At 40.2% G+C, this 12,113-nt stretch overlaps 1 protein-coding gene across 4 annotated transcripts in view; it reads left to right on the top strand.

Annotated features, from left to right (window-relative positions):
- ncam1a (neural cell adhesion molecule 1a) overlaps positions 1 to 12,113 on the top strand; it is a 235,708-nt gene that overhangs the window by 206,924 nt on the left and 16,671 nt on the right. For 3 of the 4 annotated variants that reach the window (XM_036588864.1, XM_036588862.1, XM_036588861.1), the window contains 2 exons: positions 1,904 to 2,028; positions 2,652 to 2,832. In XM_036588864.1, the coding sequence (XP_036444757.1) occupies positions 1,904 to 2,028; positions 2,652 to 2,832 (306 nt within the window). Of the gene's footprint in view, positions 1 to 1,903; positions 2,029 to 2,651; positions 2,833 to 6,190; positions 6,536 to 12,113 lie in introns of those variants that run through there. The other variant, XM_036588863.1, reaches the window with a different exon arrangement.

The raw sequence follows: 12,113 nt of genomic DNA, 5'->3' as shown, positions 1-12,113 counted from the left end.
CTGCTGCACAGTGTACATTAAGTAACACCAGAGGGAATTTATCTTACATACAAACAGCTCATATAGAAATGGAGGACAGTGAGTAAACAGATAGCGCTGGTGACAGACATCTAACATTTAAAAAAAATAATGTTAGGGGAGAGTGGGGCACAACATAACACATTTTTTAATTTTATTTTAAAGAGGTTTTTTGTATACAAGTAATCTACACATCTCAGCTACAAATGAAACTTTCTTTACAGCAGATGTTGTTTATAAACAATTCCTCTGAAAACAGAATGAGTGCAAATGTTACAACTAAATCTAAAGGTGGGGTTAGACAGAGTTGACTAAAACGTCTGGTAAATCAACACTTAATTCAATACTATTCCATGTTATTCAAACCAGACAAGCCATGTCTGACCATCCTTTCATCCTCAACACATAAAAGTACAGTTATCAAAATAAATATGCTTAGTGAAAAGAGGTGGTGTAAAATGTGGCAAGTTTATTTTGGACTACAAAGTAGAAGAGCAAAAATAACAGCACAATAAAATTGAAATATGTTTTATTTATATAATATCTATAGTATTTTGATTAAGCATTGCATAAAAACAGACTTTCTTTGAATTTATATAGGAGAATATGGAATTCATTCATTGTTAATTTGGGGAGGCTTTGTAGAAACACTGTTAAAGCTAACCCTGCAGTGTGGAGGCTGTACTTGCCTGTCTTGCTTACATGGTGAGTTATTTGTATGCTACAAAATGGTGCTACGTTACAACTGCAGAGATGTTTATCAGCGTAATATGTGTGTGAATTGTGTGACTTAAACACAACTTCTTACATGATAAACTTTTACAATGAAGTTGTACAAGGAGTTTCTTTTATATTATAAAACAGTCTTCAGGGTGAATCTCGAGAAATATTAGTCTGATTGCTGTCAACATTTGCAGATGTCATTGCTCTGGGAATATGAGAACATGACTAAAAGCACATTCTACTTGAACCTACTTTTTACCCCACATTAGTTTGTGCCCCGCTGTCCCCCACAAGCCAAGTGCTTCACATCTGAAACAAAACAAGATGTTATCCATCATTATAGCACAAGTGCTCTGAATTTCAGCTTTTTATATTGTGGGAAATTTGGAAGTGTTATATTTTCATAACTGTTAAACTCATTTATAACTCACTTAAATATATTATATTTATAATGCTATTTAACAAGCTGTTTAAAATTAAATTAGGCCTATCTACTTTTCTATCAATTCTCTTTCACAACAAGAGCCTCATGAGAAGTGAGGGAGTTTTCTGAACAGTGAATGGGAAGGATCATGCAAAATTTTGACAGTTAGAGCATCTGACCTTCAATGATTGTATGCAGAGTAAATGATTCATTAAACTTGGTAATAAAGTCAAAGACAAGCAAGTGATCTAACTGTCAGTCCTGATCCATTGGCTTTATTTTTCACAGCAAAACTGCTGTCTCATCTCTAAAATCTTTTAAATATACATTTATAAAAAGGCACTCGTTTTCTCTATTTTAGAACTTCTGTTTTTAACTAACATAATCTCTGTAGGTGTTAATTTGACATGTGTAGGTGTCAGCCTAGTTGAAAACTAACAAAGTCCTGGTTAACATCCAACCATTTTGAGTTGAAATTAATATATAATGTGACTTAAATTACATACTGTTTTACATAAGGGCCATTAATCATAACCAAAGCATTTGCTTTTTAAGATTAATGTCTCATTGGCTAGAAGTGGCTGCTACTTTTAAATAACGTAAAAGTCATTCATAAAGCATGTGTGCTAACCACAGATCTCCCTGTGTCTCCTGTATTGTCGAGGGCCTGGGCTAGGACACTCATGCTAGTTCCAAGCAGTGCTCTGGTTCTCCTCTCACTCTATGTGTTCTCCTCAGGGGAACCCAACCCTCCTAAACTGGAAGCCAAGCTGCAATCCATAGGCAATGAACTGAAGGTCAACTGGATCAAGCAGGATGATGGGGGCTCACCCATCAAGCACTACCTAGTGCGCTTTAGAGTTGTGAGTATAATGGGACATGAGGTAACATACTTTACAGAAGCTTTACACATCTCCCAGCCTGAATAATTTAGCTTGCCACATGTGTGCACTGCAGCATTACATGTTTCTTTTATGAGAAAGCATGGTGTTGATATACGTTTAACTGCAAGGTATTATGTGCAGTGCACCAGACCTAGCCACTAAGCTTGTATATCTATGACCATAAATGATTCAGTTCGATTCAAAACAGTGCAACACAATTTTTATGTTTTTATTTTTTTTGGGCAAAAATTACTACTGAATATTATTAGAATCAATTAGAATTGATTCTAACGTCATGATTCACAAATCATTTGCAACTCTAAATTACAACTGATTTGGTAGTGGAATATAGACAATAAAAAGCTTTTCTGTTGGATTATTGCATTTAACATTTGAAAATATATTTAAGTCAAGAAATGAAATATACTTTATTGAAAACTGGGTAACACTGCAGTATAACATTGACATAACCATGCCATACACATATCATGGAGATGTCATGTGCTGTCATTAATGGTCAATAATATAACGGTATCATGTTACTGTGATACATTTACATTTACATATTAACTGACCACAAATGTGTGTATGTGTTTATACAGAAGCACCATTCAGAGTGGAAGCCAGAGATCCGCCTGCCTAATGTCAGCGAGTATGTGTTGTTGAGCGGTCTGGACTGGAACACGGAGTACGAGGTTTATGTGGTGGCGGAAAACCAGCATGGCCGTTCCCAACCTGGCATCCTCTTCTTCAGGACCTCCCCAGAGCCCACTGCGATCCCAGGTACTACTGACCACCCCTACCCCCCCCACCCCCTACCCCAGCCACAGCCACTGCCAACCAGCACGGCCAGCAGCCCCCTAAACCACCACCATACTTCCCAACTCTAGGTGAGCCAGGCTTATGACTGTTGCCAGAGAGGCCGGTAGGTCTCATCACTCAGCGTGGCCAGCATTGCCTACTTTGATAGGAAGGGGCTGTTTGACTGACATGCAAAATAAGCAAAAATAATTTGTTGTTTATGCCTGACATGTAGGAGCAGGTCACTGTCAAAATCATGCTACAGTAAAAACAGTCACAAGTGAAATAAAGCGTCTGCTTTTGTTGTAGAGTTCAGTGCTGCTGATTGTGACCATCTTGGCGAGCAATAAGTGTCAGATTGGCTGTGTATCTCTGTGGGCGGAGCAACTGAGGCTAAAATCACCCCAACCCTAACCTCAGTTAACCTGGCTTTTCCCCCAGCTCTGGCTGAGATTATCTGGGCTGCAGTCAGTGTCAGCTCAGGTTGTGGCCTAGCCTTCCCCAGGGAAGCCCAGGGCCTACAGAGAGCGATTTGACACAGGCTAAGGCTAATGAGACTGGGCTGCATGAATGGAGTGGAGTGAGGGATGCCTCGGAGAGCTGCTGGGGGTTAAGCCTGGAGACCCTGCTGCAGCTTAGTATTGCTTAGCTGCTCTCTGGGGCTATGCTTGTAGCCTGACCCCTGTGGCAGCTCTTGGCTCACTCCTTCAGCTAGCTTTATTGCTCCAGTCAAAGCGATTGCAGATCATATCAGTGGAGATGAAATTTCTTTTTAGCACTTGACAGGCGAAGCCACATTGAGTCTCCCCCATCCAATACTCCCCACCCCTCCCATCCTGTTGGCTATGGCTGTCTGTGCTCTGTTCGAAGGGGCTGTGGTTTTGGAGAAGTTTGCATTCTTACATAACCCCTTAACCTCTAGGCTTATTACTTACAGTTAGTCATCTTAAGCCTTCTGATGTAGTATGAATTACTCAGTAGCTGCTATGAAACTGCTATGGAAGGAATGTAATTCTGAAGAATCGAAATGTGGACCCATTTATGGGTCTTTAGAGTTTAAGGGGTTAATCTGCCTCCCCACAGATCAAGAAAAGGGCCATCTCTCTCTCTCCCTCACTCTTGGCTCAGTGCAGACTCTTTGCTGCAGTAGGGAGCCTGTACTGAGCTGACTGGACTGTGGCCTCTGGGCTCTGTGGGGATGCAGCCTCTGGTCTTGCATGGAGATGCTTCAACAGGATTAATGTGTTAATGCTTTCCTGAGGACCTAACAGACATCTGCCGGTGCATGGCACAGGAACCCTGCTTTCTCTCATCCGCTTGGTGGGATGTAGCCATAAATAGCAGTGGGAGCTTTGGATCTCAGAGTGTTTTGGCATAACAGGGTCAGCTGGACCAAGTTTAGAAATGTTCACTGTTTCCTAAGGGTGTAACGATTTCACTACAGTATTAAAAAAAGTTTGGAAAAATTTTGGAAAAAAATTAAACCTTTTAAACTGCATTGCTGATATGCCCCTCCATCTCTTCTGAGGGTCTCTGGTTCACTGTCTTCCATGGAAACCACCAACAATGATCAAAACTAAGCATCAGCAAGAATCCTGTCAGAATGAAGTGGGGGGGGCAGTGCTTATGTTATGCATGCAACCACACTCAAATGACTGGGCTTTTTTCTGAAGTCACATAGAAATTCTATAAATGTGTAGTTTTCTGAACCAAACCAGTCTGTGTGGTGTATAATTAAGGCTCCATAGAATGCAGACACAGGGGTGTCTGGTCTTATCTGCAAAGGGCCAATGTGGCTGCAGGCTTTCATTCCAGCAAAGCAGGAACATCTGTGTTCAGTAATTTAAAGACTGACACCAACAAATGAAACAAGTGGAATCAGTTTGTGCTCCTGTCCTGTTTGTTTGGAATGAAAACCTGCAACCACACTGACCCTTAGTAGATAAGACTGGACACCCTGTATAAATAAATACAGTTCTCAAAATCAAATTGAATTTTAACCTCAGAATCAAAATTGTGTCAAACTTGAAAATACATGTACATCTCTATAGTTTTCCTCCCCTTGTCTCTTGTTGAACTTGTCCGTGCTTACGCATTGCTGTGCCGGAGTTATTAGCTCCAATGTGTAACATGTGGGCGTTCAAAAGGCAGGGAAACTTTTATTTTTAGCCCAACATCTGCATCGCCTCAGTCTCAACAGCTGGGCTTAGTAAAGGCAGTGCAAACCAGCTGCTCGGAAAGCCGCCCAAGCTCTGTTCTCGGTTTGTATTGGGACCATGAAACATGCAGTGAGGTTAGATGCAGGTGTATTTGGACTACGTCTGCTTAATTCTTGACCTCTTTGACTCACAAATGAGGCTATTAGGTTCACTTACCACTTTGCAGTAGATCATGTTAAACTGTGATTTGGTGGGAATGATAGTAATAATGAGCGGTTCGATTTTACATGTCTGAAAGGTTGTTTACGTTCAGCAATCCAAATCTCCCCAGCTACCATTTGACCAGGAGTGAGACTGTTCTAAAACAATGTCCGCTAACGTTGTGCAGTTTTAGTAACATTTGAGCACTCATTCAGTCATCCGACAAATCATTTACACTATGTTGTGCCATAACTTGTTTGTTTCTTAATTTATTTTTTTGTTTTTCTGACTCTGCAACACTCCCTGGTATGAACACTCCAGTCAGGACAAAGTATGATTCCATTCCACATATAATTATTATTTAAAGCATCAGTTTAAAACAACTTTACTGCTCACAGAATATCTGCTACGTTTAATACCAGGGATGTTGGTTAATGTTTCTTGCCTCTTTGTGTGTGTGTCTGTCCTTTTTAGAGCATCCCTTCATCATATGGCCCCTCTATAATCCCTTTTAACCCTGGCCTGCTGTGCTGTCCCTGTCATTTGCTGTGCTATTAACATGCTATGGCTTTTCTTACTTTGTTTTTTTACTAACTTGTTCGAATTTTCCTTTAGTGTTCTTTTCTAATCACACTTAACAGTTCAAACTTAAGTTTCTGTATTTGACCTATTTTCTATCTCTCTCTCTCTCTTTCTCTCTTTTTTCTCTCCCTTTCTTTTTCCAAATTTCTTTCCCTCCTCCACCCCTCCCCCTCTCCCTTGTTCTGTTTCTTCATATGTGAAATCGGACACTTCTGGACCATCACATTTTCATGCACACAAACACTTTATTTCCATTTTTGAATTGTTCTCTTTGTCTCTTTTTAAACTGTTTTTTTATTTGTTTGTTTTTTGTTTTGTTTTTTTCTTTGCGCTCTGTCTCTGTGGTATCCTGGTGCTGTGTTCATGGTGTGGTGGTTGTGGCCGTGTGGCTACCTCAGCTACCCTTGGCTGCTCCTGCGTCACATACGCTCTGGTCACTCTCATGCTGCCCATGGTGACTGTGTTCTTGCTCTCATAAACCAGAGCCTGAGGAGAGAAGCACTGGCCCACTCTCCAACTCTCCAAACGTCCCTTTTCTACGTCTTCTGAATCTCCGGCTGGCTTAAAAAAACAAACAAACAAAACAAACAAACAAAAAACCCATTAGTATCAATTCCATGTTAACGGGGTTAGGAGTGCTCAGTACTTGTATACATCTGAATGTTCTTCTGTTTGTTTTTGTTGTTTTTTTGTTGTTTTCATGTTTTGTTTTGTTGATTTTCCTGTATAGTGATGAAATTTTCCCCACATCTGTTTGAGAAGATATTTTTCAAACCATGGACTTTACTGAAGCTTCTGAAGCACTGTAGAAAATCTTGTTCCTGCCGAGAATGTGTTTGGCCACAGGCTTCTCTTGGCATTGTTCTCAGTGCACAATTACTGAGAGGGCACCTTTATCCAAGGGATTTTATATAAGTCCTGCTTTGATCACATGAATTTATATTCAGTTTCTTATTCCTCCTTCGTTGATCCATTGGTTGGTCACAGGGCTCCTAAAGGGAAGGCTATTTTCTAGAGGACAGGCTTGTGTGCTGATATTGAAATGTGTTTTTGTGAGAAAATGTACATAATTTTAGATAATTCCAAAAAAATGAAGGTATGCTTCTTGTTTTGGATTTTTATTTACTTTTTTTTTCTTTCTTTGCTTCTTACTTGAAAAAAGAAAATATTCAAAAGTACTACTACCGATGTCAAAAGTGTGATTTGACTCTACTGTTTTGTAACTACATACCAGTGTTCTCATGCAGTAACCGTCATAGCTTTCAAGAAAAAAAAAGGATTAATGTATTTTTTAGTGAAGGAGTAACGTGAGCTTTTGGATCAGTTGTAAGAAGCACCGTGGGATTTTGAGTCGATAGCCTTATGCTAGTTGATGTTCATAGAGTTGCATGGGATCATATTACCATATGAACATAGTGTGTGTGTGTGTGTATCCCCCACACTGACATGGTGCTGAATGTTGGTCCAAACTGACCCACAGAGCCTTCAGAAGTGAAAGGCAAGTGTTTTCTGATGTACTTGGTTTCAGTTGAACATTGATCTTCTGAAATGCTAAATTCCTTAGCGCTTTTCTTTTTTTTTGCCTAATGCACATAGCTTTTTTCAGGATGCTTTACTTGACACCCTGTCCTGAAGCCAATCGAACCCGCAGACTTTTGTGTGGACCTGACGTCTCCATTTCTTAACACACGTAATAGACGAACACATTTTGACACTTGATACGTTCTTCACTGTTAGCTAGCTGTCTGTCACTAACCGAGACTGGTAGGTGTCAAGAAGCCTCGAGTTGTCTGGTAAAATGTCTTTTTTTCAAGACCTATGCAGGCTTTTCCAGGGAGGGTGTCAAATAAAGTGCAACTAATGCAACAAAGTGTCTTACAGTGTAACGGCCCGTAACTTGGATACGACGCTGGGGAGGGGTGGTTTGGGGTTGGAGGGTGTTTAAAATAGTCTCAGAGTAGCGTTTGCTCCCCATTTTGGAAATTGATTCTCATAATAATAAAATAATGCGCCCTGGAGGTTCAACTCCCGGAAACGCATGTGCCAATCACCTGCTTGGGTTTTTCATTCATATCTAAGTGCCTCTCGGTCTTCATTTATTATTCATTAGAAATGTCAAGCTCTGCTCTGCCAACTGAAGCAGTGTGCTCATGAACCGTAGTAGTCACCTCTTTTTTTCCCCTTTTTTGAAGTCTGTATCAAAGAACTGGGATTGAGGATTTTCACATAGCAGCAAATGCCAAATTCCTCATTTCAAAGTGGACCATCTCAGCAGGTAGCCATTGTTTTGTTTTAATCCACATGATATCTACTTTTGCCGGTCATGCTGTGTGACCAACAGTTTGGATGGCATCCTGGAGGAATCATTGTATTGCTTTGAGCACTGGCTACTGCAGCTCATTGCTTCTCATATTAGAATTAAGTAGGGGTGTGCGATAAGATATAAGATCACAATCATTGACCATTTCAAGAATCTCAAGTTATCTCAAGAATTTTTCTTTATAACTGATATGTCATGATATGTATTACTTCTGAGGTCTGATAAGTTGGAACAGACAAAAAGAGCCAGTAGTTCCACACTCAAAAAAGATACATCAAAAATGATGAATACGGTGATTTGTATTCAACACTTCACATTCTGAACTGCAATAAATCTAATTAAACAGGACTAGTTATGCTCTCTTTGTAATGAAACATGCTGTTGGTCAGTGTTAAGTGCTGACCGTATCCAGAATATGCTCCCAAAAGCACATTGTGACATTTCACGATGTAATTTATCCTGATAACGATAAATATCGTCATATTGCCCAGCTCTGACAGCAAGAAAAAAAAGGTAGAAGTCTTAGAATCTCTCATTGGAACAGTAAGAAAAAAAACCTTTCCTCATAATTTTTTTCTAGGTATCATTGTTACTCATGTTAGCAAACATAAACATCAACTTATATGCTGCAATTAAGCAATAAAAAAGATAAAGTACTACAGTTTGTCTTAGGCACTAAGCTTTACAACTTCAGCAGTGCAGGCTTTATGCATATTGGAAGAGCCGAAACAAGTCCCTGGCTAGTGCAATAATTAGTGGCACACTTTGCAAGTGCAAAAACAGCTCTTAATGTGGTTCATAAAAATGTATTAAGGTGTTAAAGGTGTAGCGTTTAAAGGTTCATTTTTATATCAAGAAGCTTCTTCTTTATGACTGTGTCTTCCGTTCACTTTCATTAGCTATTAAAGTGCACATATAAGACACCTCAGGCCCAGAAAAGTCCTTTTTTTTAATCAGTGTGATACAGTTCCCTGTGTGTTCCTACCTGTGTTTGGTATTCCATTTGTTATCTCTGCATTCTGGGCTTGAATCTGTGGAGACAGCTGAGAGGCCTTAAGGATGTTTTCGGCATGTGGCTGACTCAGCAGGTGTGGGTATTGTTCAGTTAGCGAGGGAGAGCAGGCACTGGCCTTTTGTGGCTCAGATGTGTGATGTGATTTATCGCACTTGTTAAAATGCAGGCCGAAATAGAGGAAAACAAGCGTTCGGCCTCACCGTGCCCCAAGCTAGACAGAGAACCCTAAGCCCTCTCTTGCTGGGCAGTAGATTAAAGCTGTCAGCCATGCCTGCTGCTCTCTCTGGCCAGCAGAGCTCTCCAAAACACAGCTAGAGACAGAATCAGAGAAAGACATGATGGACAGCGAGAGTTAGTTACAGAGAGAGAGAGAGAGAGAGAGAGAGAGAGAGAGAACAGTACAGTACAAAAGTCTGACATGGTGGTCAGTTCGTATCTTAAATCTACAATTGGGGATTTCAGAGCATCGAAGTGTTAACCCCAGCCTTCAATTCTCTGGAGTGCTGAAACAACAGGTTTAGACAGTGCAACACTCCTCAAATTCATAGACAGTATGTAAGAACTCAATAACCTAAAGAAGTACATTTCAATATATAAATACTTGAGATTATATTATTTCTCAGTGGATTAGAATTGCAATATAGACTGTATAAGCTTATAAAGATGTGTCCTCATTTTGTAGTTTGGCATTAGCTGGGGGTTAACCAACCAATATCACTGTGTCATTTGAATCATTAGGATGTTAATTCGTTGAAATATGATTATTGCTGTATGCATTTCTTCAAAGAAATCTGCAGGGAAATTTTTCCACACCTCCAAAGTTCAATCTTAGAAGTTGGTTGCATTTTCTGCTTCTGATGATCCAAGTAATCCTAACCCCATTCAGTGATGTTGAGGTATAGAATATTATTCCTATTTTTGACTACTTAATTAGCTTGTATTAATAGTGTTACTGAATAATAAGAGGACACAGTGATGTTGCGGAGGGGAGGGAGGGCATGTCAGTACAGGCATTATTTGGGTGTGTTGCCTACCACAAAATGAATGTGACCTTTCTGGAATGTGGTCTTTTTGGAAACGAAGGCTTTTAAAATGTAAATTTTTGAGAATGAATGGAAATGTGAGGAAAAAGAATTCACAAACCCCTAATTGGTTTCACTGACCTGTTTTACAAACTGCTTTACATCTCCTATGTTCTAGTTGTGTAGTTTTAGCTACATTTTTAATTTGCTTTTAGGTTTGGGGGAGGTTGTCTTGCCTGGTTAAGATAGACTGATTTTAGCACACAGCGTGCTGAGAGAAGCGTGATGTGCCCTCCTAATTGATGCACAAAGGACCTCCAAGTTATGATGTTGTGCCTTGAAAATTACATTGCTTCCTGCCGCACTTCTCTCTAATGCATTTCCGTTTCAGCTCTTTGCTGAGTGCATCAATAATTCAAGGTCTCTCTGATGCATTTAGATGTGTTTAAGGTCCTTATAAGGCTCTAAATTAAAGGCACATTTCATTAGAGAAGCTCCGCACACAGGACACGGCACAGCACTCAGTGTTTGTCTTATTTGTATTTCACTGTGGTTGTTCATCTTCATTCATGAAACTCTTTTTTTTTTCGTGTTTACACCTGTGGCAGCCTACATGTTTCAGTCTAGAACCTGACAGAATGTCGGCTAACGATAATTAATTATACAGCTATTATTACACTGGGTGTTCGTTAGCTTATGACTGGGTAATTATTAAGCTGAAAGGTCCCAAATGAGCTGAATGTACATGTTCACTGAGTAGGAAACAGGGTTATATGCTAAGAAGATGTAGTCGTAAACATTTTATTTATTTATTTGGGCTTGAGTAGTACCGCAGCTGCATTACACACTGTTACTCAAAAGTTTGGACACATTTTAGAATCATAGTCAATACAGCAAAACTAAGAAATAACACACATAGAAATATGCTGTTTTGGTAAAAAAAAAATTCATATATTTAGGATTCTTTAAAGTTGCCTTGATGCAGCTTTGCACACTCTTGGCATTCTCTCAAGCAGCTTCATAGGGTGCCAGCTGGGGTGCTTTTCCAACAGGCTTAAAGAAGTTCCACATATGCTGAGAACTTGTTGGCTGCTGATAACTACTTGCTGTTGGGACGTTTAAAAAAATATTTTATTAAATATGATTTCATTTCGGGCGGCACGGTGGCGCAGTGGGTAGCGCTGTCGCCTCACAGCAAGAATGGCCTGGGTTCGATTCCCGGCCGGGCGACCAGGGTCATGTCTGTGTGGAGTTTGCATGTTCTCCCCGTGTCTGCGTGGGTTTCCTCCGGGTACTCCGGTTTCCTCCCACAGTCCAAAGACATGCAGGCCGATTGGACACGCTAAATTGCCCCTAGGTGTGAGTGTGTGTGTGTGTGTGTGAATGTGTATGTCTGTATGTCTGCCCTGCGATGGACTGGCGACCTGTCCAGGGTGTATCCTGCCTTCCGCCCAATGACAGCTGGGATAGGCTCCAGCACCCCACCGCGACCCAGAAGGATAAGCGGTTTAGATGATGGATGGATGGATGGATGGATGATTTCATTTCATTTAAAATAATGTTTTGGAAAAAATCCAAGATAGGCATGAACTTCTGTTTATATTCATTTTACAAACAACTTTTAAGCATTTAAGCATAAACCTTTAGGTAAAAACGTCTCCAGCTTCTGGTGTAGTCGTGACAGCTACATTTTAAGAGAAAGTCTGTAAGTTGTTAAATCACAAGGGTCTAGCAGTTATTACACAAAAGACTGTTGGTTAAAGTAACACATGTTAAAAGGAAGCACTGATAATACTGTCAGAGCAGCAAGCAAACCACGCCGCCTCAGCCTTTGCTTTTGTTGTTAGATTCAGTGCAGCAGTTTCTAAACAAGCATAAGCAGACATTCAGACTGGAATTCTAATCATTGCCGGCTTTTTTTAGAAACATTTATTCAATCTGAGTAACGATAAAAGGTGCGTGAA

The sequence above is a fragment of the Colossoma macropomum genome, unplaced genomic scaffold, assembly GCF_904425465.1.
Source record: "Colossoma macropomum unplaced genomic scaffold, Colossoma_macropomum, whole genome shotgun sequence".
Lineage (NCBI taxonomy): Eukaryota > Metazoa > Chordata > Actinopteri > Characiformes > Serrasalmidae > Colossoma > Colossoma macropomum.
The sequence above is the reverse complement of the archived record's forward strand: the minus strand, read 5'-3'. Positions and strand labels throughout refer to the sequence as shown.